The 26,788-nt window shown below is 37.5% G+C and overlaps 1 protein-coding gene across 1 annotated transcript; it reads right to left on the bottom strand.

Moving 5' to 3' along the window:
- Positions 1-16,600: 16,600 nt before the first annotated feature.
- STRIT1 (small transmembrane regulator of ion transport 1) lies at positions 16,601-19,285 on the bottom strand. Its single transcript, XM_061193528.1, has 2 exons — positions 19,185-19,285; positions 16,601-16,695 (listed from the first exon to the last, which is right to left on the bottom strand). Exons 1-2 carry the CDS (start codon positions 19,195-19,197, stop codon positions 16,601-16,603), a joined length of 108 nt encoding a protein of 35 aa, XP_061049511.1. The 5' UTR covers positions 19,198-19,285.
- Between the last annotated feature and the right edge of the window lie 7,503 nt (positions 19,286-26,788).

Here is a 26,788-nt window from a genome sequence, read left to right as displayed (position 1 = left end):
GATGTTGTTCAGTAGCATATTGTTTAGCCTCCACGTGTTTGTGTTTTTTGCACTTCTTTCCTTGTAGTTGATTTCTAGTCTCATAGTGTTGTGGTTGGAAAAGACGATTGATATGATTTCGATTTTCTTAAATTTACTGAGGCTTGTTTTGTGGCCTAGCATGTGATCTATCCTGGAGAATGTTCCATGTGCACTTGAAAAGAATGTGTATTCTGCTGCTTTTGGATGGAATGCTGTATAAATATCAGTTAAGTTCATCTGGTCTAATGTGTCATCTAAGGCCTGTGTTTCCTTATTGATTTTCTGTCTAGATGATCTGTCCATTTATGTAATTGAGGTGTAAAACTCCCACTATTATTGTGTTACTGTCGATTTCTCCCTTTATGTCTTTAACATTTGCCTTATATATTGGGGTGCTCCTATGTTGTGTGCATATGTATTTATAATTCTTATATCTTCTTCTTGGATTGATCTCTTCATCATTAGGTAGTGTCCTTATTTGTCTTTTGTAACAGTCTTTATTTTAAAGTATATTTTGTCTGATATAATATTGCTACTCCAGCTTTCTTTTGATTTCCACTTTCATGGAATACCTTTTCTCCATCCCATCACTTTCAGTCTGTATGTGTCTCTAGATCCGAAGTGGGTCTCTTGTAGACAGCATATATATGGGTCTTGTTTTTGTATCCATTCTGCCAGTCTATGACTTTCTGTTGGAGCATTGATCTATTTACATGTAAGGTAATTATCAATGTGTATACTCTTATTGCCATTTTGTTAATTGTTTTGAATTTGTTTTTGTAGGTCTTTTTTACCCCCTTTCCTCTTTTGTCCTCTTCTCTTGTGATTTGATTACTATATTTAGTGTTGTCTTTGGATTCCTTTTTATTTTTTGTGTGTATATCTATGACAGATTTTTGGTTTGCAGTTACTGTAATGTTTTGATATAGCAGTCTATATATGTACATGATAGTTTTAAGTTGCTGATCTCTTAATTTCAAATGTGTTTTAAATATCCTGCATTTGTAGTCTCTCCCTCTCAAGCTTACTGGTTTTGATTTCATATTCGTGTGTGGATGACTTCCTACCTTTACTGTATGTTTGCCTGTACCAGTGAGGTTTTCATTTTGTAATTTTCTTGTTTCTAGTTGTGGCCTTTTCTTCTTCACCTAGAGAATTTCCTTTAACATTCATTGTAAAGCTGGTTTGGTGGTGCTGAATTCCCTCAACTTTTGCTAGTCTGTAAAGCTTTTGATTTCTCCTTCAAATCTAAATGAGAGCCTTGCTGGGTATGGTATTCTTGGTAGTAGTTTTTTCCCTTTCATCACTTTAAACAGTCATGCCACCCCCTTCTGGCCTGCAGAGTTTCTGCTGAAAAATCAGCTGATAGCCTTATGGGAATTCCCTTGTATGTTATTTGTTGCTCTTCCCTTGCTGTTTTTAGTATTCTCTCTTTATTTTTAAGTTTTGTCATGTTGATTACAATGTGTCTTGATGTGTTCCTCTTTGGGTTCATCCTGCGTTGGACTCTGCACTTCCTGGACTTGGGTGACTCTTTCTTTTCCCAGGTTAGGGAACTTTTCAGCTATTATCCCTTTTAATATTTTCTCAGGTTCTTTCTCTCTCTCTTCTCCTTCTGGGACCCCTAGAATGTGAATATTGGGTGCTTGATGTTGTCCCAGAGATCTCTTAAAATTCTTTTTCTTTTTTCTGTTCAGTGGCAGTGATTTTCACAACTCTGTTTTCCAGCTCCACTGATTTATTCTTCTGTGTTATTTAGTCTACACTTGATTCCTTCTAGTGTATTTTTTTTTCATTTAATTTATGTATTCTTCATCTCTGGCTAGTTGTTCTTTATATTTTCTTACTCTTTGTTAAAAAATTCTAACTTCTCACTCTATGCATCCATTCTCCTCCTGAATTCTTTGATCACCTTTACAGTCATTACTCTGAACTCTTTCTCTGATAGATTGCCTATCTCCATTTCACTTAGTTCTTCTTCTGGGGTTTTATCTTGTTCTTTCATCTGGAACACATTCCTCTGCCACCTCATTTTGTCTAAGTTGCTATGTGTATTTTTATGTATTTGGTAGGTTAGTTATGTTTCTTGATCTTGGACAAGTGGCTCTCTGAGGAAATGTCCTATGCATCCAAGCAGTGTCCTCCCTTCTCATCACCTAAGCTATATGCTCTAGGGGTTCCCCCTAAGAGGGCTGCATGTGTCCATCTGGTGTTGTGGGCTGACTATGCAGGCTGTCTGGTAGGCTTGGTTGGCCCCTCATCTGGTTGGTTGCCAGGCCCTACCTTGTGCAGATGCTGCTGGCTGCTCTTTAGTGGGGCCTGGTCACAAGATGGATGTTTGTAGAACCGTGGGGGTCCCTGGGGCTAGTGGTGGCTCACTGGTGGGCAGAGTCAGGGTCCACCCACTGGCAGGTAAAGATAGATCCTGGGGTTAGTGCCAGACTGCTGGCAGGCAAATCTTGTTCCTGGAGTCTGGCTGCAGGGCCCAGGGATCCCAGAGCTTGTTTCAATCATTGAAGGAGGAGGGCTGGTTCCTGACATGGTTGGGTTTGGGGTGAGTGTGTCTCAAAGTTTGCATTGGCTTGCTAGTGGGAAGGGCCAGGGCCAAGCTGGTCTCAGGGTATGGTCTGGCTTGTTGTTGGCAGACTCATTCCACAGGCTGCAGGATCATAGTTTTCTTGCCTGTGGTGTCTGCCCCCTGGTGGGTGAGTCTGGTCTAGAGGCTTGTGCAGGTTTCCTGGCAGAAAGGGTCAGTGCCTGCCCACTGGTAGGTAGAGCTGTGGGCTCAGGAAGTCTTTAGGCAGTCTGTCTGCCGAGGGGTGGGGCTGTATCCCCACCCAGTTGCTTGGTCTGAGGAGTCCCAGAACTGGTGCCTGTAGGCTGTTGGGTGTGACCAGTCTTGGCTCTAATTAGCCAACATGGCAGCTGCCAGGAGTGTTCATGCAGTTGAATGTTCACTAAAATATCTACCACCAGTGTCTACATCCCCAGAGTGAGCCTCAGCCACCCCCTGCCTCTCCAGGAGACTCTCCAAGACCAGCAGGTAGGTTTGGCCCAGGCTCCTATCAAATTACTGCTTTTGTCCAGGGTCCTGGTGTACATGAGATTTTGTGTGCACCCTTTAAAAGTGAAGTCTCTATTTCCTCCAGTCCTGTGGGGCTCCTGCAATTAAGCCCACTGGCCTTTAATGTGAAATGCTCTGGGGGCTCATCCTCCCTGTACCATACTCCTGGGCTGGGGAGCCTGACATGGGGGCTCAGAACTCTCACTCCTGTGGGACAACCTCTGCAATATAATTATTCTCCAATTTGTGGGTCGCCTACCCAGCAGGTATGGGATTTGATTACATCACAAGTCTGCCCCTCCTCCCCATCTTGTTGTGGTTCCATCTTTATGTTTTTAGTTGTAGAAGATCTTTTCTGGTGGGTTCTAGTGTTTTTCCTCGATGGTTGTTCTGCAGGTGGTTGTGACTCTGGTGTGCTTGTGAGAGGAGGTGAGCTCAGGGTCTTTCTACTCTGCCGTCTTGGTTGCTCCTCCCCGCCCCCATTCCAGTTTTTGCTCTTAAAGTCTGCCTTCCCTCCTGTCTTTGTGGAGATCTCTCCTCCAATGCCTTGCCTTAGTAAACTTTTCACTAGTTTGTGGTTTTCCTAGGTGGAACTTTTTATTCCTTTGTGCTTCGACTAGTTTTACTTGCTCATTTTGTACCACAGGCAGAAGCCTGGTACCCGGCCCTTCAGATTAGAGTTCTTCCTGTGAAAATCTATATTTCTTTAATTTTGTATCTGTATGAGATGATGAATGTTCACTAAACTTATTGTGATAATCATTTCATGATGTATGTAAGTCAAATCATTATGCTGTACACCTAAAACAGTGCCATATGTCAATTATATCTCAATAAAACTGGAAGAAAAAAAGAGACCCTTCCTCTAAATTTTATTTAAATGTATAGTATAGTTTCCAGAAGCCCAGCGAAAACAAATATGATCTTTAAGCTAAAAAAAAAGTCTGTTTTTCAAATTTTGAGGTGAAGGAGAGGGGGGAGTATTTGTTAACCAGAAAGCCAATCTCATCAAAGGGGAAAAAACCCCAAAAATGTCATTTTCTTTTATAAACCTTCATTAGATGAAAGGAAATCAGTAACACTTGCTTTACTTATATTAACTTTTTATCCAAAAGCCCAAGAGTCCTGTATAGTAGTGATCTTAGATCAAAAATGTAGATCTTACATTAATTTCTCTGCCTCCCCACACTTTGATTTCTTTACAAGTTACAGCTGTCTTGTATTTGCTCTTGCATATATTTCTTAACTTAATGCTAAGTGAAATCAGATGAGGAAATAAAATCAAGTCATTGTAAAAAGATCTCAAAGCCTGCCCAAGTCTTTAAACTTAGTTATAAACCCTACTTTGGTTTCCTAAAGTATAACTCAAAGCAAAGAATTTTACTGTACTATACATTTTTATTTTCTTTTATTTACATATATATGTAATTCCAACAGCAATCAGAATTAAAATCACTATTTACAAGTTCTTTCCTTGAGAGTAGACTTTAAATAGGTCTTTTTGTTTGTTCTATTGGCTGCAGTATAAACCAAAGGTTGTAAGAAGATATGTTCTAACAGACAATATTCTTTGAGATATGTATTTCAATGAATTTGAGCAGGAAGGAGTGAACTCTCCATTTGTTCACAAAGTTGTCAGTATTCTTCTCTGTTTTTCTTATATTGGTTTTCCGTCTCACTCACTTCTGCTACCTTGCTGTCCCCAAAGGCATGTGAATCTGGGACCCCTAAATTATCGACGTGTATATTAATGTAGAATTCACCATGACTAAATTAGTTCCAGATTCAGAAACAGAGCAAACACCATTTTGTAATCTTTAATTTAAAAAGAAATTCATGGATTTCAAAGAAATAGACTGTGTCAGTATTTTTATACATGCCCAAGCTGAGAGGATATTTTAGGAAAGTTAGAGAGACGGCTTGGAGACATGTGTGCATTGGATTCTCAAACTTGAGCGTGTGTGCCTCGGATTCACCGGGAAAACTTGTAAACACACCAATTGCTTGGCCCTACCCTCAAAGTGTCTGATTCAAAGTATTTGCCTTTCAAGCAGGTTTGCAGATGATGCTGATACCACTAGTTCAGGGACCAAATTTTGAGAACTACTGGAGTAAGAAAATACCCAAAGACTTGATATAGTTTTAAAAGGAAGGAAACGTCTTTGTCAAATTTCTCTTTCAGGAGACACACACATAGCCACACAGACTTTATTTTCTTTACTAAATGATTAAAATTCCTTTAGATAGAACCTAATGGGAGCAAAAATGATAGTAGTGAATTACTGAAAAGCAATACATAAGATTTAGAGGGATGTAGAGGGATGGGTTAGAAAGGTGGTTTGAGGGGGTAGGCTTTATAAATACAGAGTACACTGACTTGAGAGAAACCAACCCTTACCCACGCAACACCAAACAACAATATAGCTTTGGATACTTATTTGCAAAGATAATTCATACTACACAGATCCCTGGTCTGGTTGTAAAACACATTTTCATCAACTTGCTAGGGAAAAAAATCTCTCTTATACTCCTTTATCAAACTATGGGCCAGACATGAAAAAAAGAAAAGAAAAAAAGACAATACATCGAGTAGTTTTGTCAGAAATCAGTCTAACTACAACATGATTGATCATTACTGAGCCTTTAGGTTTCCATCGTTCTTCAAGTCCTTCTTCTATAGGCAGTCACCAACTCATACTTCACGTATCTCAAGGGCAGAACAATTCCAACAGTTTTTCCAGAGCTGAGTATTGAGTCGGATTTTTCCTTTACTGTTTCTTAGACTAAGATGATTAATCAGAAGGGCACTAATGCTTTCACTCCCTGGGCTATGGCCTTCCCCTAAAAGAAGAGATTCCAGCTGATAACTGTTAAGCAAAATTATCATAGGCAATGAGTTTCAAATGCTTCTCAGTAGCTAAATTTCTTACATTGACATCAGTGCAAACTGGGATATGGTTTGAAAATGTAACAAGGAGCTCTGCCCTACACTTGACCCTGCATCTGCTTTCCTCCAGATGATGCATCACAAAACCTTGCTGTCTGCTTTGACTCCACTCTGTTCCGATGACCTGACATGTTTACACACCACACCACTTTTCTTCTCAAAAGTTTTCCTTGTCACTAACTGTGTCCATAAAGTTACAATGATTAATGAGTTGTTGCTGCTGCTGTTATTCTTTTAAAACTTCTTTGGATTCCTGTATTAGAGTTACTACTGAAATGCCCACTGATTTATTTTTTTCACTTTTCTCTAAAGTGAATTTATGTAGATGTAGATTTTTTAAAAGTCTTCTAAAGGATTATTTTTGTGGGTATTTTTGTATCACATGTAAGTCCCAAGACTGTGAAGCAAAGTCCCTAAACTTGAAAGTTTTAAAATCATCACTTTCTAGAGACATATTCCAGGCAATCTCCAGGGAGACTTTCAGAGCTCCCACATCATCGTCACTGTACACTGCCTTCAGTGGATATACAATCAAGAATGGTGGGAAAGTGAATACATCAGCCTCTGCCTTAGAAGAAGAAGAAAAAGAAGAGGGGGAGGGGAGGAAAGAAGGTAGACTATTGAGCATCTCACACCAAGGAGAGCTGTTCAGAGTGCTTTAACTACATGACGATACAATCTAATGGGATACAAAAATATAAGCAATATAGATACGTGCAGCAGCATAAATAAGATCTAAATCATTTGCTGTAAGAGAACAATGCTCTCTGCAGCTCTACCAGGCTTAAATGCACAGGCTTTGAGACCGAGTTTTCTATAGCAGAAAGAATATACAACATAACATAGCGATCTCCAGGCTCAAAAGGATACTGCCTGGGTTCAAGTTCTGATAGTGACAAACTGTGTGACTGGAGCTTGTTACTTAACCTCTCTGAATCTGTTTCTTCATCTTTAAATGGACATAATAATCACACCTAGTTAAGAAAGCCATCATAAAGATTAGATGAGCTAACACAGGCAAAATGCTTAGAACAGTACTTGGCATGTGATTCAGAGCCCTAGGTCAAGAATTTAAGTTCAGCTGAGCTGGTGACCAGCTGTGAGATTTTGGGCAAGTCCACCTTCATAAGTCTCATTACACACATCTAGATACACTGAGCTTTCATGAGAATCAAACAAAATAATGTATAAGAAAGCATTTTTACAATTATAACATGCAAACTATTTTGTAAATGCGTTGAAATGATTTTTGGATTGATACCCACTAAATTGCTAATTGTGGTTATCTCTGACCAGGGAGTAGAATTAAAGATAGGTGAAGGGAATCTAAGCTTTTTACTTTCTTCTGTATTGTTTGAAATGTTTAGAGAGAAGAAGTCATTTATTGCATATGTACCTTTTGATGATAGTTTTCTACATACGTTATTCTTGTTAGTGAGAACTATGCAAGCATCTAAAAACTCTTGACATCTAGGGATTATAGTTTTACTTCCAAACGCCTGTGTGAATATCTCTGTACAGTACTGACAACATGAAAACCCTCAACTACTCTCTATATCTGCAGATATAGAGAAAGGTTTAAAGTTCTATGGAGGAGATTCATGTTGAGCCAAAATTTAAAGGGTGGAAGGAAGTATCAACAGTTGTATAAATGTAGGTGTTGGGAAGAGAGGTGGAGTATGTTAGGGCCAATAGTGGTTCTTTTTGGAACAGAATGTGCAAAAGTGGCTTAGAGCTATAAGAGAGAGCAGGCAGCCCAGATATAGAGCTGGTCAAGAACCTTAAGTTCTATGGTACAAGTTGCCTTTATATCAAGGGACTGTTAGAAATCTAAGAACTTGAAAACATTGCACAGAATGGGACTGAAATAACAGAAAATTATAGAAAACCAAAAGGAGGTTAAAGGAGGTAAGGGAGGTCTTGCTACAGGATTTAACTGTGGAGACCAAGAAGCATGAAAATGAAGTATTGCCCAGAAGAAACAAATGTAGCTGTCAATCCCTTATTTAGGTCAAAGATTTCCTTCCCCTGAAATCTGGTGCATCTCACAGTATAATTGGAAAAAAAATCTGGTAATTTGGTGATCATATAGTTGAAGAACAATTTGTAATTCAAAATCAGAAGATATGTGTTCAAGTCCTGGTTGTAATAATATTAACTAAAATAATCATGAATAAGTCTCAACATCTCTGCACTCCAGTTTCCTTATCTCCACAGCATGGAGATGATGATAACATCTACTTCACAGAGTTGTTGGGTGCAATAAATAAGAATGTATGTAAGAAGTAATGAGAAAGTTTGTGATACTAATAATGACTAAAATAATCTCATACAAATTGAACATTCAATAAGTGACAGACATTGTGCTAAGAGCTTCGCACACTTGATATGTCTCGTGAGGCTGTTTGGTTAAAGGCAATGTTCAGGCATTCATTCATTCACTTGACATATATCTGTTGGACATTTCCCTGTTATTTCCAGTGAATCCTACATTGTCACATGTCCTACACTGAAGAAGTTTACCATCTAGTGGTGGATGCAAAAGGGAAATGTTCTCACTTAGGAATAATAAAGACCCTAGATGGGTGTGTGTGTGTGTATGTTTGGAGATATGGGTGGTCAGAGAAAGCTCTTACCAAGATGGTAATGTCTAAAAACACTGAATTCTAAGTAGTGCTTTTCAAATTGTTGGTCAAGCCACTGATTTTAAAATCAGTTTGGTGGGTTGAGACTTGTATTTTGTTTGAAATTATAACTGACCCCACTTGTTTGTATCAGAGGACTCTGAGAATCCAGATATGTTACTAGGGTGGCAGTGAGATCCAAACAGTTCTCAGCCTGTTTGGCATCCTAATGGGGCCACTGAACTAAAGGCTTTTTGCAGAAACCTGAAGAGCCCCCTGGAAGAACTCATCTCTGTCAGAGAAGAAGCCAGGCTTGAGGAGCTTGGTGCAGCGACTGTGAATTCAGTGTGGCGGGTGAGTCTGTCTGGGCCTTGCCTGGATGTGTGTCTGGGTTCTAGGGAGAGAGAGTAGAGGCTGAGTATAAAAACGGAAGGAAATATTTAATTAAGCTCTGAGGCACATGGTGGCATAGGCAGTACTGCTTTAGAACTCCACAACAGCAACTTGACTGTAGACCACCACACAAATCCAATGAGAGCTCTGATGGGAGAGGTGGGGAGAAGTGGGAAACCATCCATGGTGCCTGGGAGAAACTGGGGGGTTCTGCAGAGGAGAAGTGGTGGCTAGAAGGGGCAGACATTTATTTATATGCCCACTTGAGACCCTCCTGGGTTCCTCATCAGGAGGGAAGCAACAACTAGGGAAGTTTGAATTACTGGTATTAAAGGTGATTCCATTACTCTGCACAGGCTACTGAAACTGGAAAAGATGTGTTGGTTAAATATGAGAATAGGAAAAGTGAGAGAATATTAAATAAAAGAACAGGAGCAGAAAGGGAAAAACAAAATTGGATGGATCTGGCCACTTGCTTGAAGAGGTGATCGTACTCTGACTCCAAAGCAATCTGTCCATCTATTGTCAACAGGCTCAAAAGCAAGTTTCTACCTTTAGCAAGATAAATGAGGAATATGCCCAATGTCTACAATATGCTGATGAGATTACCATGTTTATTAGACTAAGGGATTGCATTTTCTAAATCAAAATGCATCCTATCCTGAGTATACCTTCACATGGTGCAGATGAGAGAAAATGTGGCTTTGATCACATCAGTATGCAAACCACTAAGAAGCCTATTTCCATTTACTCTTCACTTCTGGACCAATTTTACAGAGCGAGTAACCTATAACAACTCAAAACAGTTTCTCCATGACCCTGTTTCAATCAGCATCAAGATTGCAATCAATATCTAATTTCCTTTAATATTCATAGGCATACGCTCCAAAACGAACTTTGGCAGATATATATTTGTGTCATTTTTAATTTTGAATTTATAATGGCATGTATGCCCAGCCCAAGAAAATGACTGAAAATGGACTTAAATCTAGGGTAATGATGAAAGTCTTAAACTCTTGACTATTTCTGACCTTCTGAAAAGAAACCCCCAGCTCTGTGCCCACTCAGGATTCATTCAGATGATTTATAAGAAATTGCATACCCATCTCACTTTTGCAAATCAAGAAATCACTTTCAAAAGAGAGTGGAATAAAAGTAAAACATTCATCTATCTCATTCTCTGGGAAATTACCAACTCAAAATATTATTCTTCAGCTTTCGGTATTCTTTCCTATAAAGGAATCTTAGGCCAATGTATATTCATGTTTTAAGTGGAATTCCTCTGCTTGTCCAAAAAAAAAAAAAAAAGAAACAAAGAAAAAGGGGGAGGCAATGTCTGAGAAACTGCAATAAGCAATAATAAGGGATAATAAAATAAATAGTAAAAATGGGAAATAATTTCCTCAGAAAATAAAAAGAGAAGATTTATTTAACTACAAGATCTACAGATGGACATTACAGTCATCCCTGGGTATCTGCATGGGACTGATTCCAGGACCCCTGCAGATACCAAAATCCACAGATGCTCAAGTCCCTTACACAAAATGGCATAATATTTGCATATAACTTATGCACATCCTCCCGTGTACTTTATTTTTTTATGTATTCAATTTTATCTTTTTAATTTAATTTTTATCTTATATTGAGGTATACTTGATTTACAATGTTGTGTTAGTTTCAGGTGTATAGCAATGTGATTCAGTTATACATATAAATATATCCACTCTTTTTTAGATTCTTTTCCCATATAGGCCATTACAGAGTATTGAGTAGAGTTCCCTGTGCTATGCAGTTGGTCCTTGTTGACTATCTAACATATATATATATAGTAGTGTCTATATATATATATAGTAGTGTCTATATGTTAATCCCAAACTCCTAATTTATCCCTTTCTCCCATCTTTCCCCTTTGGTAACCATAAGTTTGTTTTCAAAGTCTGTGAGTCTATTTCTGTTTTGTGAATAAGTTCATTTGTATCATCTTTTTAGATTCCACATATGAGTGATATCTTATGATAGTTGTCTTTCTCCATCTGACTTACTTCACTTAGTATGATAATCTCCAGGTCCATCCATGTTGCTGCAAATGGCATTATTTCATTCTTTTTTATGGCTGAGTAATATTCCATTGTATATGTGTACCATAGCTTCTTTATCCATTCCCCTGTCGATGGACATTTAGGTTGCTTCCATGTTTTGGCCATTTTAAATAGTGCTGCAGTGAACACTGGGGTGCATATATCTTTTGAATTATGGTTTTCTCTGGGTAGGTGCCCAGGAGTAGAATTGCTGTGTCATATGATAGTTCTATTTTTAGTTTTTTAAGGAACTTCCATACTGTTCTCCATAGTGCCAGTACCAATTTACATTCCCACCAACAGTGTAGGAGGGTTCCTTTTTCTCTACACCCTTTCCAGCATTTATTGTTTATAGATTTTTTGATGATGGTCATTCTGACCAGTGTGAGGTGATACCCCATTGTAGTTTTGATTTACATTTCTCTAATAATTCGTGATGTTGAGCATCTTTTCATATGCTTTTTGGCCATCTGTATGTCTTCTTTGGAGAAATGTCTATTTAGATATTCTGCCCATTTTTTGATTGGGTTATCTCTTTTTTCGATATTGAGTTGCATGAGCTATTTGAATATTTTGGAGATTAATCCCTTGTTGGTCGCATAGTTTGTAAATATTTTCTCCCAGTCTGTAGGTTGTCTTTTCATTTTGTTTATGGTTTCCTTTGCTGTGTAAAAGCTTTTAAGTTCAATTAGGTCCCATGTGTTTATTTTTGTATTTATTTCTATTACTCTAGGAGACAGATCCAAAAAATATTGCTGCAATTTATGCCAAAGACTGTCCTGCCTATGTTTTCCTCTAAGAGTTTTATAGTATCCGGTCTTACATTTAGGTTTTTAATCCACTTTAAATCATTTCTATGTTACTTATAATACCTAATACAATATAAATGCAATGCAAATAGTTGTAAATACAATGTAAATCTATGTAAATAGTTGCTGGCATGTAGCAGATTCAATTTTTGCTTTTTAGAACTTTCTGGAATTTTTTCAAATATTTTAGATTTGCAGTTGGTTGTATCCACAATGCAGAACTCGTGGGCACAGAGGGCCGACCGTAGTTGAAAACATTACTGTGGGTTGTGCACAGGGATCTCACCTCTAGCCTTCTATTCTCTAGTAAATTTCCTCAGCTCTACCAGGCTTGGTTGCTCATGAGGAGTTTCCTTAGATATTTCAAAACTCATTGGAATTTACCTCTTATTCCAGACATGGCTAGTAATAAAAAAGCTTTCTTTGAGAGGTTTTTATGTCCTAATTATAGTATAGAGAAAGTAGTATTCTCAGCTCTGACATCAATACATGCCTTGAGGGGGAGGGGCACAGAGTGAGGGTTGGTGATGATGTAAGGCCGAGCATTATGCAATCAGAAAATTTTAAGAAACAGTTAACTCATTAAACTCTTCTTCTCAAATAGTTATAGCTGCAGTTTGATAGAATGTAAGCTGAAGGTTTTGGAAATTTAAAAGCATATAAGATTCTATGCCTTGTGAAATCTGTATGTCATCACCTACCTAATCCTATTGTTCACAGATCACTAATCATTTCTTTGAGAATTCCAATCCAGCTTACATTGCTCCAACGACATCTTGAAAGTTCAAAGTTAGAATATCAACATTGTGCATTCAAGAATATTGTAAGGGGGAAATAATTACCCATTTGATACATATTTATTAGTTGTCTGTTTTGTACTATGAGTTGGAGAGATGAGAAATAGATTCACTCATAAAGGGCTTAAATTTAACAGAGGAAAAAACTCACATATATGAAAATATTAGTGGACAAATAATATGTATCTTTATACTTCATTTAATTAAAAAGTATAATGTAATATAAGCTAATATAATAAAGTGCTAATTTTTTGTTGCAGCTATAAACAGAAAAGTGGTTTGGATTTACTGATATAAGCTGTCACTGATCAGGGTCTCATGTACCAGGGAGTAATGCCTACACACACACACACACACACACACACACACACACACGTGCACACACACACACACATGATAGGTGTGTTTCCAAACTTCTGTGATACTAAAAATCACCTGGGGAATTGATTTCTTAATAGGCCTTCTCTAGACCTACTGAAATGAACTCTCCAGAGCAGGAGCTTGAGAAGCTGTCTTTTTAACAAATGACTCAATTGTTTCAGTTCAGGCAGGTTTAGAAAACACTGCAGTCCTCACAACAATCCCATGAAAATATTATTCTTCTTTTATAGTTGAGAAACTAAGGTTAGAGAGATTAATTAACTACTCAAAGGACTCCCAAGTTAGAATACAACAATCTGACTTCCAAAACTTTTGTTCTTTTCACTGCACTAAGCTTTCTTTGTTCTCTGAGAAAATGATCAGGTTGGATGTGTAAACATGGAATCAAAATACTTATTATAGGGAAATTCATTTCTACTGCTGCTTAAAAACAACACTACAGTCTGCTTTAAAGTGCTAAGGAAAAGAATATTGAGCCCTTGAAATAAGAAAGTCTTTGTCAAAGATAGAAAGTTAAGATTTATGGGAATGCTGAAGCTTTTTGTGTTCCAAGGAAAAGTTGTGCACACATTTGAACAAGAAATGAGATATCCTATAGCTTCAAAGGGCTAAAGAAAAGGACCAGTGCGTGTGGAGAAAAAGACTCCAGACTAAAGAAAGGAAAGTTGTTCTGACATAAAACATAGGTTGCCACAATTTTGTTTTATAACTTTCTAACCAAATGCCAGGACTCTGTGGTATAAAAATGCAAGAAAGATGACTGACAGGTCATGCAGGAATGGTGTCGGCAGAAAGAAGTACAGAAAAACCCAGTCTCTAGCCAGGAAGAAAGCTAAAATATGAGTTGATGTCCTTAACCCCAAGGGAAACCAGAGCCCAGCTGTAAAGTAGCCTAAAGCCTTTAGAAAGTTGGTGACAGCCCAGGGGCTACTACTTTACCTAGGGAGTCTTTTAATGGATTTCAGGAAATCCATTGAAATAGCATCTTGAAATAACATCTACAGTTTTGTTTGAATGTATGTATTCTGAGAACGTCTACTGCTTTCATGGGTTTCTCATTAAGGTCTATAGCACAGAAAGAGGTCAAGTGAATAGAAAGACCATATTTTTAATTAACTCAAACAGAATGTGAAGAAGGAAAAAAAAAATGATACATGGTCTTGAAGCCCTCGCAAACCATATAAGCATCAGGGAAGTCTAGGGGATTCAGGTCAGGGGTGTCCTTAAGAACCGGCTGTCCAGTGGGAAGAAGCCCTGATTTATAGTACTTGTTGACTGCTGTGATATAAATACTCCCATGTGGCCAATTTCCAGCTGCCAATGAGATGTAGCCTAACTTTCAAAATTCCTGAAAATTTAACAGCCAGCTTTCACAAGACTGCAGGAGCCGTATCCAGTAGCCCTCTGATTCAAGGTGAGTTCATCTTCTCAAGTCTGGAGAAAACTAAAACTAGGTCAAGTCGTTAATGAAAATAGTCGAGCCTAATTTTATACACATTTTATGTTAGCATTTTGTAAATATTGCTTTAAACAGAAGTTTTTAAAAAGCTTTTTTGAAATGTTTAACCAAGTTTAAGAGATAAGAATCAGTGAACAAAGCCAAAGCTTTCTCTAATTGTTTTGATGAGATTAATTTCAGTAGGAAAATTAATTGAATAGAAAAGGATGCTATAATTACGAGGAAGAAACTGGGTCCCTTCTTGTCTTGGTCCACTTGGGCTGCTATTTCAAAACAACACTGACGGGTGGGTAGCTTATAAACAGCAAACAAACATTTTTTGCTCACAGTTCTGGAGGCTGGAAGTCCAAGATCAGGGTGCCAGCAAGGCCAGGTTCAAGTGAGGCCCTCTTCTAAGGTTGCAAACTTCTCATTGTGTCCTCACAAGGTGAAAGGGCTAGAGAGCTCTCTGGGGCCTCTTTTATAAGGGTGCTAATCCCATTCATGAGGGCTCCACACTCATGACCTAATCACCTCCCAATCCCTGCCCTAACACCCAATACTATCAAAGTTGGGGGGTTAGGATTTCAACATATGAATTTTGAGGGGACACAAACATTCAGACCATAGCACTTCTAGAGCCGTAGTTCTCAAATTATGCATTCTGGACAAGCAGCATCAATATTACCTGAAAACTTGTTAGAAATGAAATTCTCAGGCCCCCCCACCCCAGATCTCTGAATCAGAAACTCTGAGAGTGGGACCCAGCAACCTGTGTTTTAACAGGTCCTCCACCAATTTGATGTACTATTAGATTTGTTTCAATTTGCTTTGAATTTGGGGATTATGTTTTTCTTTTTCTTTGTTTTTTTTAAATTTTTATAAGATATTTACTTGATTCCAAAACAAGGGACACTCAGAGATATCCAGCCATTTGTGGCTCCTCTGTTCCAGTATTTTAATATAAGCAGGTATGTGTGCATATTGGTATAACCCCTCATTTTTTACACAAAAGGTAGCATACATTGTTCTGTACCTGTTTTTTTCACCTAATAAATACTTTGCCCTGGAGATAACATCACATCAGCATATAGAGAACCCCCTTCATTCATTCCTTTTTACAGCTGCTTAAGTGCCACATTATGTAGATAGACTACAGTTTATTGTTAGTCTTCTATTAATAGATATTTGGCTTTTTCCAGGGTTTCGTTCTAACAGATTATGCCATAATGAATAGACTTGTGTATATACCATTTTGTATTTTTAGCAGTGTACCTGTGGCAATGTCAATGTTCTTAGAAGAGGGATAGCTGGGTCAAAAGTTAAATACATATGTAATTTTGGTATTTTGATTGCTGAACACCCCTAAAAATGTTGTACAATTTTGAATGTCTAAAGACAGTATATGAGAGTGCTTATTTCACTTACCAAGTCTTACAGCCTTACCAAGACATATATTGGTATATCTTCATTTTTTTCCCATCTGACAGGTAATGGTTCTTCAATGTGGTGTTAATTACAGTTCTCTTATTGTAAGAAAGAGGTTAAGGGTCAAGTTTACATTCACATTTTGTTTTCTATGAACTGTCTCTTCTTAGTCTAGCTCATTTTTTCTGTTTTTCTGTTTTTTGAGAGGTGGCCAAAAAATTTAATGTACCAAACTTTTTCCTATTGCTTATGCATATTAAGTAGGAATAGTTTTCCTACTCCCAGGTTATAGAGAAATTCATCTATATTTTCTTATAATTATTGGTACCCAGAATTTTAAACATGTTTCTGAAGAGATTCTTATGTCCACTGAAGTACCAGTTTACAAATGCAAGTTTTATAAACTGATGTCAAACAAACATTGCAGTTATTTACACGAGAAACATTTAATAATCTGTCATTTCCATGCTTTTCTTAATTCTTCTAAATGATGTCAATCTGAAGTCTTCTTGCCTGCACGATAAAATGTTCCATTAGTAAAACAAAAAAGATTATTTCTGGTGTAATGTGTATTCTTTCTTTGTGAAGAAACATATTCAATTATTGAAAACTTTACCTTTCTAAGAGAAGACAACATAAACCATTACGATGCATCCCACAATCCAGCCAATCAAGAGAAGAATAGGGACCAGAAGGTGTGAAAATGTAGACACCGCTGAAAAAATAAACAAGAGAGAACAGATTAGGTAGGTCATGTTGGTATTAAATCTTCTTCTGAATCAAAAGGATAAGAGGAAATCTGATATAATATCAAGGGAAAAATACACTCTCTAATCACAGCCATACAAGATTATTATTTTCTTTTCTACAAAGGGACTTGTGACTCAGCTGGGTATTTGGAATAGAAGACCTGTGTTCAAACCATAGGCCTTCCTTTTACAGTTATGCGACCTTGGACAATCCTGATCTTGAACTTCCCTATTTGTAAGACACAGAGAATGAAACTTGTGATATCCACCTCCAGGAGTTGTTGTGAGGATCAAATGGCATCACGTGTTTACAGAGGCTTTGTAAACTCTAATTACTGTGTGGGTGTGTGTGTGGTGTATACAGAACAGATTCATGCATTTGTTCAATAACACAGAGACCAGCTGTTTACATAGAAACGCTGGAAAGTGACTGACTCTGAGGTAATTCTTACTAAACTAGTCATCATAACATAGGGAAAGGTGTTGAAAATCGTTCTTAGACTTGATAGCTGCTTTTATCATAGGAAAAGGAAAGCATTACACCTTATGTAATCATTGAGAAAAGAGATTCTATTTTTTTAACTGGTTCAATACGTCAACCAACACTGATCCAACACACGCGTAAAAGACAAAAGTATAATAATTCCTCTTGTGTCTCCTATTTGTACCCTTACCTGTAAAAAAGCAACTTATAAAAGTATCTTTTTTTTAATATTCACTGCATCTCGATCTTGTTTCAACCAACACACCACACAAAATGATTCAAAACAGCACAGAAAGACATAGTATAGAATTAATGTCCCTGTGTTAAAGGCTCAGATAGATATATTCCTAATTGAAAAACAGTTAGATTTTATGCCATTAGCTAACAAAGAAAATGCATATTCTTAACAATTGCATTCCTATTACAATTTCCATCACTCTAAAAGTGAAGTTTTTTTAAGTGCTATTAAAATCATCAGGAAATGAGACACTTCTAAAATTAGAAGACACTCATAACAGCAAATATTCTCAAATTAAAATGAATTTTAATAGTTTAAATCTATTTTTCCAAAAATTTTGGAGTCTCTCTTAATTCTCACAAGTTCAGCAGCTTTCCTTGCTTGTCCGTCTCACTGTGACCTTGAACAAAGCGTTAACCTCTAAATGAAAAAAACCCTTTCTTTCTCTTTACCTGCCATGTGGTATTGCTTTAAGGATAAAGGAAACATTATGATATGCTTTTTACTCTCATTTGGATGAAAGCCTTTTTATGAATTAAGGTAGCATTACAGTGGAAGTACGTAGTAATTTCTTGAACTGTTCCTATATTGATATAGTATTTTTCCCAGTTTCAAAGAACTTATAAATGCTCAATTAAAATATTGGTATTAACTTTTAAGTATTTTATACAAGCATATTTTAATACAGTTCTGAAATTTACATATAATAAAGCACTAAAAGTAGTGTATCTCATTACTTATTATTCTTTGTAAAACAAACAATACAATTGACTGTGCATTTAAATACTCAAAGTAAAGTATACCTGCATTTGTGTTCTGTTAACAGTAGTGTTTTAAGTTTTATTATAATCTGTAGCATTGGTTTGAAATAGGAATATTTAGGAACACAACATACTCTGCATACGTCACACTAGTAACACAAATAAGCACAAAACCTCTTTTTAAATATGAACAGTAATTCCAAAATTCTTCTCTCTGTCTGGGTTTAAAACCTGGTGCCACCACGCTCTTATATGTGATCTCAAGCAAGTTACTAAACTTTGCTATGCCTCAGTTTCCTTATCATCTATAAAACGGGAATGATGATAACACTTCATATCTCATGAGATTGTTGTCAGGATTAAAAGCATCAGTTCCCATAGGCATTTGAAAACTTACTTGGACACTATATATATATATATTCAGCCCATTTTATCATTTATTACAGTCAATCATTTTTCTTAAAAATAAAAAACAAACATTTAAAAACCAGAAAAAAAGAAGTTCAGATGTGAAGCATACTAAGCCTATTTTTATTTTTATTTCAGAGTCAGGAAACACACTCAGAAAGGTAGAGGGATTTCCCCCAAACTCACATGGCCATTTAGTAGCAGATCTGACACAGAATTCAAATGTCCTTAATGCTAGCCCAGCACACCACAATGCCTCAAATCCAGTACAACACTGGAGGATAACTGACCTCTAACTCATATTTCAAAACAAGCATGAACAAATTAAGCTCTTCTGTTTATCTGATCCTTTCGAAATTATTCATGTAACGTATAGACATGGTCCATAAATTGCATATCTAATGCATTTTTTTCAGCCACACTAACATATACGGTTAATGATACTTTAGCAGAGATACCACACTCTTCAGAAAAACTAAGAAACAGCAAATATTGGGAAATAGAAGATAAACCAGGGAGCCTGGAGCCTTATTTGCCAAGAGAGTTGGATGTCTTAAATCTTACCTTTTTCAGCCATTCTTCCTGTTGTGGGGTGGGCTGGTCAGGGCCACGCTTACCTCTTTGTTATTGTTATCCAGCATCTCTTTGAACTTTAAATAGACATCTGAAGAGTGTGGCAGCTGCCTGACTCCTGGCTGCCAATTGTCTGGGTGATGTAAGACATTGGAAAGCAGAACGCCTCTCTTTCTTTATCCTGTTATTGTGGAGGAAACAAGGGGCTACATGACCTAAACAATTAAGTAAGTTGAATTACCCTAACCCAGAGATAGATAGGCAGATTTTTTTAACTCACCCAGTGCCCCAGACAACATGAAGGAAATGTTCAGGGCAGGGGGTGTACAGAGGAAAGATGGCATTGCGATTAGAGAAGTCCTATTAAAGAGGAAGGGTGGTATATTGGAAAGGAAGGACTTTGGATTTGGAGAGACCTGGCTTCAAATTCCAATTCTGCTATTTCTGTAATAAAGGCCAGTTGCTTAACTGAGCATCAGCTTCTTTGATTTTAAAATGAAGATAGTAATACCTACCCAAGGAAGAAGTGTCATAAAGATGAAATGAAAAAGTTATATCACATACAGACAGTTCTTTATTATATTACAGAATGCAAAAGATAAAATAGTGCCCCTTCCTATGAACCATTCTAAAAACAGAAAATTGTAATATAAATGTCCTAGAAACTAAAACAATAAAACGCTGTGGTATTGCCTAGACTTTTCAGAGAGCAGTCATAAGCTTGTTGTTTTTATTAGCGATGTATAAAAATAGGACATTCCATTTTTCAAAGTCCAATCTGGCTTATGTAACATGACCTCGATTATGCTCTAGATTCTCATTGGAGTAACTTTTGGGTCTGGATGGAAAGGTTTTGCAAAATGACCTTGTAACCAACTTTCAAACAATCCAACACAAGACTGAGTGTCCTCCTCTATAAACAAGATTTACCTGATCAGCTCTACCTCCACACAGTTCCAAGAGTAATGTTTCCTGCAAATGACCACATGTCTCATCACTGATCAAACCCCACCAATGGTTCTCCATCTCCTAGAGAATAAAAATCAGAACTCCTTGTCAAGATACCTAAAAAGCCCCACCTCTTTACTTTCCCATTTGCAATGATGCTTCGACCACACTGAACTTGCTATTATGTGAATCCAGAATGCTACAACCCACACAGGCAAGAATAACGTATGAATTTCTACCTCAAGTCATATACCTATAGATTAGAGTGTGCAGCCAAAAATCTGGTAAATGTGTTGCTTGTTTAATGTCATTTAAGCCAAGTTATCATCTCTCTCTCCCTCTCTTCAATTTAATGTTGAAAAAATGCCTGGCTATACCAGATAAGAAAAGAGATTATGTAACAAAATCCCTGATAAAGTCAGGAGGTTTTTCCAATATTAAATAATTACATATTGAACAAAAGTTAATCGAGGGCAATTTCACTTAAATGCTGAAATTTTTAACTAAATAGGCTCACATGAACACCCTTTCTTAAAGCCAAAAAAAAAAAAAAAAAGGGTACTTTAAAAAAACAGTAAGGTATACTCCAAAGAACAAAGATACATATACTCGGGTAAAATAATCTGCCTGAAATGGATAAAGATAGAATGTATGAAAATATTTCTACATTAAAAATATTTATTTCCATGTCAGTTGTCTTAAACTTTCTTTTTTGATATGAAATATTAACATTACTGCTACAAATTTGGATTCTGAGGAGGGATTACTTTATAACTCATTTATTTATTTTTTCTATAGAAAGAGACGGGAAAAAAAATTAATTCAATGAACATGAATTGCCCCGATCTCAGAGAAAGTTTCAATCTAGAATCTCATTTCCTTGGTATCCCTTCAGTTAAAAAAAACAGTTTTATAGTATTTATTTAGGAAAAAAATGTTTTATTCATTATTGGACTAGTTTTGCTTTGAACTCATAAACCCGATGTTTGACCATTTTCTAATCTTCCTCTTAGGGCATACCATTGAGGTACGTAAGTATATTTTCTAATTTGCATATTTTCTTGAAGATTTAGCTCTCAAATCCTTTATTATCAAGGTGACATTAGATTCTTCTAGGGTATTTAAGCTAAAAAATTCAAATACTTGGCTCCTTATTCAAGATAAATCAGAATTTATTCACTTTTCAAACATTTTTAACTATCAGTGTCTGGAATTATAGTAGAAAGATTTACACATGGTAGATTAAATGGACAAATTCCTATAAAGATATAAACTACCAAAACTGACTCAAAAAGGAATAGAATATTTGAATAGACTTATAAAAAATAAAGAGATTGAAGTCATAATCAAAAAAATGTCCCACAAGGAAAAGCCCTGGAACAGATGGCTTCACTGGTGAATCCTACCAAACATGTAGAGATAACCCTAACACTACTTAAAAACTCTTCCAAACATAGAAGAAGAGGGAAGACTTCCCAACTCATCCTATGATGTCACCATTACCCTAAAACCAAAGCCAAAAATATTATAAGAAAACTGCAGACCAATCTCGCTAATGAAGATAGGTACAAAAATTCTCAACAGTAAACTAACAAACCACATCCAGCAACATATAAAAGAATTATACACCACAACCAAGTGGGATTAATCCCAGGAATGCACAGTCAGTACAACATTCCAATACCAGTTAATGTTATACACCATATTAATAGAATAAGAAACAAAAACCACATGATCATCTCAGTAGATGCAGAAAAAACATTTGACAAAATCCAACACCATTTCAAGATAAAAACAATAAGTTAGGAATAAATGGGAACCTCCTCAACCTCACAAAGGGAATGTACAAAAAACCCACCGCTGGCAACACACCTAATGGAGAAAGACTAGGTGCTTCCTCCACAACATGATGAACAAGACAAGGATGTTTGCTCTCATACTTTGAGTCAATATTGTACTGGAGGGTATAGCCAGGAGAATTAGGCAGGAAAATGAAGTAAAAGGCATCCAAATTGGAAAAGAAGAAATTAAACTATCTCTGTTTGCAGATGACATGATCTTATATAGAGAAAATCCTAAAGAATCCACACAATCTTTTTTTAAAAATAAATTTATTTATTTATTTGTTTATTTTTGGCTGCGTTGGGTCTTCGTTGCTGCACACGGGCTTTCTCTAGTTGCAGCGAGCAGGGGGCTACTCTTCATTGCGGTGCGTGGGCTTCTCATTGCATTGGCTTCTCTTGCTTCAGAGCACGGGGCTCTAGGGGCACAGGCTCAGTAGTTGTGGCTCGCGGGCTCTAGAGCTCAGGCCCAGTAGTTGTGGCTCACGGGCCTAGTTGCTCCGTGGCATGTGGGATCTTCCCGGACCAGGGCTTGAACCCGTGTCCCCTGCATTGGCAGGTGGATTCTTAACCACTGTGCCACCAGGGAAGTCCCCTCCACACACAATCTTTTAGAGCTAGTAATCAAATTCAGCAAAGTTACAAGATACAAGATCAACACACAATCAGTTGTATTTCTACATGCTAGCAATGAACAGTTTGAAAATTAAGAAAAAAATGACAATTACAATAGCATCAAAAAAATAAAATACTTAGGAATAAATTTACCAAAGATATACAAGACTTGTAAATGAGGACTGACCAAACATTGCTGAGGGAAATTAAAGATCTAAATAAAGACATTCCATTTTCACAGATTGAAACACTTAATATTGTTAAAGATGGCAATACTACCCCAAGCAATCTACAGATTCAGTGTATTCCTATCAAAATACCAACGGCCTTTTTTTTTTTTTTTTTTTTTTTTTTTTTGCAGAAATGGAAAACCTAACCTTAACATTCATATGCGGGACTTCCCTGGTGGTGCAGTGGTTAAGAATACGCCTGCCAATGCAGGGGACACGGGTTTGAGCCCTGGTCCGGGAAGATCCCACATGCCGCGGAGCAACTAAGCCCGTGCGCCACAACTACTGAGCCTGCACTCTAGAGCCCGCGTGCCACAACTACTGAGCCTGCGTGCCACAACTACTGAGCCCACGTGCCACAACTACTGAGCCCATGTGCCACAACTACTGAAGCCTGCGTGACTAGAGCCCGTGCTCCACAACAAGAGAAGCCACTGCAATGAGAAGCCCGCACACTGCAACGAAGAGTAGCCCCCACTCACTGCAACTAGAGAAAGCCCGCATGCAGCAACGAAGACCCAACACAGCCAAAAATAAATAAATAAATTTCTATTAAAAAAAATTCATATGGAATTGCAAGGGAGCCTGAATAATCAAAACAATCTTGAAAAGGAAAGCAAAGTTGGAGAACTTACGCTTATTGATCTCAAAACTTACTACAAAGCTACAGTAATCAAGAATATATGGGACAGGCATAAGGACAGACATATAGATCAATGCAATAGAATTGAGAGTCCAGAAATAAACCCAAACACTTATAGTCAATTGATTTTCAGTTGACTACCAAGGGCTACCAAGACAAAATATTAGGGAAAGAATAGTCTTTTCAACAAATGGTGCTGGGACAACTAGTTTTTCACATGCAAAAGTATGAAGGTGGACCCCCTACCTCATAACATATTCAAAAATTAACTCAAAATGTACCAAGACCTAAATGTAAGAGCTAAAACTATAAAATCAGAAGAAAACATAGGAGTGAATCAGGCAGTGATTTCTTAGCTATAACACCTAAGCAGAAGCAATCAAAGAATAAATAATAGGTAAATTGGCTTTCATCAACATTTAAAACTTTTGTACATCAAAGAACACCATCAAGAAAGTAAAAAGGCAATCTATGGAATGGAAACAAATATTTGCAAATCATACATCTGATAATGGTTTAGTATCCAGAATATATTTTTTTAAAAACTCTTACAGGGCTTCCCTGGTGGCGCAGTGGTTGAGAATCCGCCTGCCAATGCAGGGGACACGGGTTTGAGCCCTGGTCTGGGAAGATCCCACGTGCCGCACAGCAACTAGGCCCGTGAGCCACAATTACTGAGCCTGCGCGTCTGGAGCCTGTGCTCTGCAACAAGAGAGGCCGCGATAGTGAGAGGCCCGCACACCGCGATGAAGAGTGGCCCCCGCTTGCCGCAACTAGAGAAAGCCCTCGCACAGAAACGAAGACCCAACACAGCCATAAATAAATAAATTAAAAAAAAAAACAAAACTCTTACAATTCAACTATAAAAAAACCCAAGTAACCATTTTTAATATGAGCAAAGAATTTGAATAGACATTTATCCAAAGAAGATATACAAGTAGCCAATAAGCACATGAAAATATACTTAAATCATTAGTCATTAGGGAAATGCAAATCAAGACCACCATGAGCTACCACTTCACCTCCACGAAGATGATTATAATAAAAAAGACAGACTATGACAAGTATTGACAAATATGTGGAGAAACTAGAACCCTCTAGAGCTGATGGGAATGTAAAATGGTACAGCCACCTTGAAAAACAGTTTTGCAGTTCTTCAAAATGTTAAATATGGAATTACCTTATGACCCGGCAATTTTATTCTTACATGTATACCCAAGAGAACTAAAAACAGGTGTTCAAACATACTGTACACAAATGTTTATAGCAGCATTATTTATAATAGTCAAAAAGTAGAAACAACCCAAATGTCCATAAATTGATGAATGAATAAACTAAATGTATAGCCATACAATGTGATGTGTTCAGCCATAAAAAGGAATGAAGTTTTGGAACATGCTAAAACATGGCTGAACCTTGAAAATATTATCTTAAATGAAAGAAGCCATATTGTATTATACGATTCCATTTTACAAAATGTCCAGAACAGGCAAATCTATAGAGACAGAAAGTGGATCAGTGGTTGCTTGGAGATGAGGGAGATGAGAATGGAGAGTGACTGCTAAGAGCTATGAAGTTTCTTTGGGGAATGATGAAAATATTCTGAAATGAGATAGTGGTGATGGTTGCACAACCTTATGAATATACTAAAACCAGTGAATTGCACACTTTGAAAGAATTAATTTTATGGTACTTGAATTATACCTCAATTTTTAAAAGTTCAAATTGGTTCTTGAAACAAAGTCTCAGAGAAGAACCCCCAGACCCTCCAGGTGAAAATAGGGGAGGGAGGCAGAACAGGATTGGGAGAAATGCCAGGCAAAATAGTAACAAAGTTGAATTTTTTTGTTTTTAAAAGAAGTGTTTACTGAGCACCTACTATGTGCTAGACGCCACTCTAGGCACTTGGGATACATCAATAAAAAAAGATCCCTGCCCTCCCAGAGTTACATTCAGAAAGGTGATAAGTGCTATGAAAAAAGAAAAATCAGGGCTGACTAAGGTTAATAATTAGGTTGGTCTGGGTTTTCCTAGCAGGACTGAAGAACAGCAAGGAGTTAGTATGGCTCCAGCAGGGTGAGGAAGGAGGCGAGCTATAAGAGAAGAGGTCAGAGAGGTGAGTAAGGAGGGCTTTATTAGCCCTTGTTAGAATGTTGGATTCTTCTCTGAGTGAAACAAGCAGCCAAAGGAAAGTTTTAAAGAGAGAACTAACATAATCTGACTTAACATTTTTAAAGTATCATTCTGGCTGCTGTGATTGGGAGCAAAGATAAAAGCAGGGAGACTTGTTGTAGGCTACTGTACTAATCCAGACAAGGGTCAAGAGATGATGGAGACTCAGACCAGGGTGGTATTTGATTACTCATCAAGAAGGGGCACTATTGATGAGGCCAAAGTACGGTGGGCATTTGTGATGGATCTGACTTGACTAATACAGTTTTGATGGGTTGGGTGTGACTTTCCTCCATTATCAACTTTTGTTGACTGAGTTGCTAAGTGGAGAAATTTGTGTTCAAAGTCCAATCAAAAGGTCTGCAAACTGCAGTAGAATGTAATGAGCAAGGTTTAGCCAATCTGAGATGTCCAAAATGTGAAATATATCAAGACTAATGAAAAGGAGGCAACAAAATATTACAGGCTACCTGATCTCCTTCCCTGGGACCCCTTCTTGCATGTCACAGAAAGGGAAGGGTGGCTCAGAGCAGAAGACAACACTATGATGGTGGAGAAGCAGGAACCTGGGATCGAGTCAAGTCGAGGGACCATACCTATGGACCCTCAGGCCTCAGCAGAAAAGGGGTTGCAGGAGTCCATTTTTCAGCGTCTACTCATTCCTCCAGGCACTTCCGATTTGGCTTCAGCCTGCATTTCACCATTGAAACAACTTATTTTTAAGATCACTAAGATCTAAGATCATGTGACTTCTGTGTTGCTAAAGTCCATGCAAATTTTTCAGACCTGATATTACTGATGACCTCTTGGTGTCACTTGACACCATTGGTTACTTTATCCTTCTTGAAATCATTTCTCTTGGCTTCTGTGGCATCAGACTCTTTTCCCATTTTTGACTGTGCATTCTTAGTCTTGTGAGTTTATTCTCATCCACCCAAACACTAAATAATGGCTCTGATGAAAATATCAGAACTGAGCTTCCATGATACGGGAAGATGAATTGGAGAGAGCTGGTAAGTGAAATCTCTGTCATGTATATTTACAGAGCCCTGAGAGTTCCTCTCAGGCGTGCAACCTATACAGTCATTTAGGACTCCATGCTGAGAAGGACCCCATGCTTGTTTTAATGCTCTGCTCTGCGTGTCT

Source organism: Eubalaena glacialis, chromosome 6 (assembly GCF_028564815.1).
Source record: "Eubalaena glacialis isolate mEubGla1 chromosome 6, mEubGla1.1.hap2.+ XY, whole genome shotgun sequence".
Taxonomy (NCBI): domain Eukaryota; kingdom Metazoa; phylum Chordata; class Mammalia; order Artiodactyla; family Balaenidae; genus Eubalaena; species Eubalaena glacialis.
This window is presented reverse-complemented; position numbering and strand designations above follow the sequence as displayed.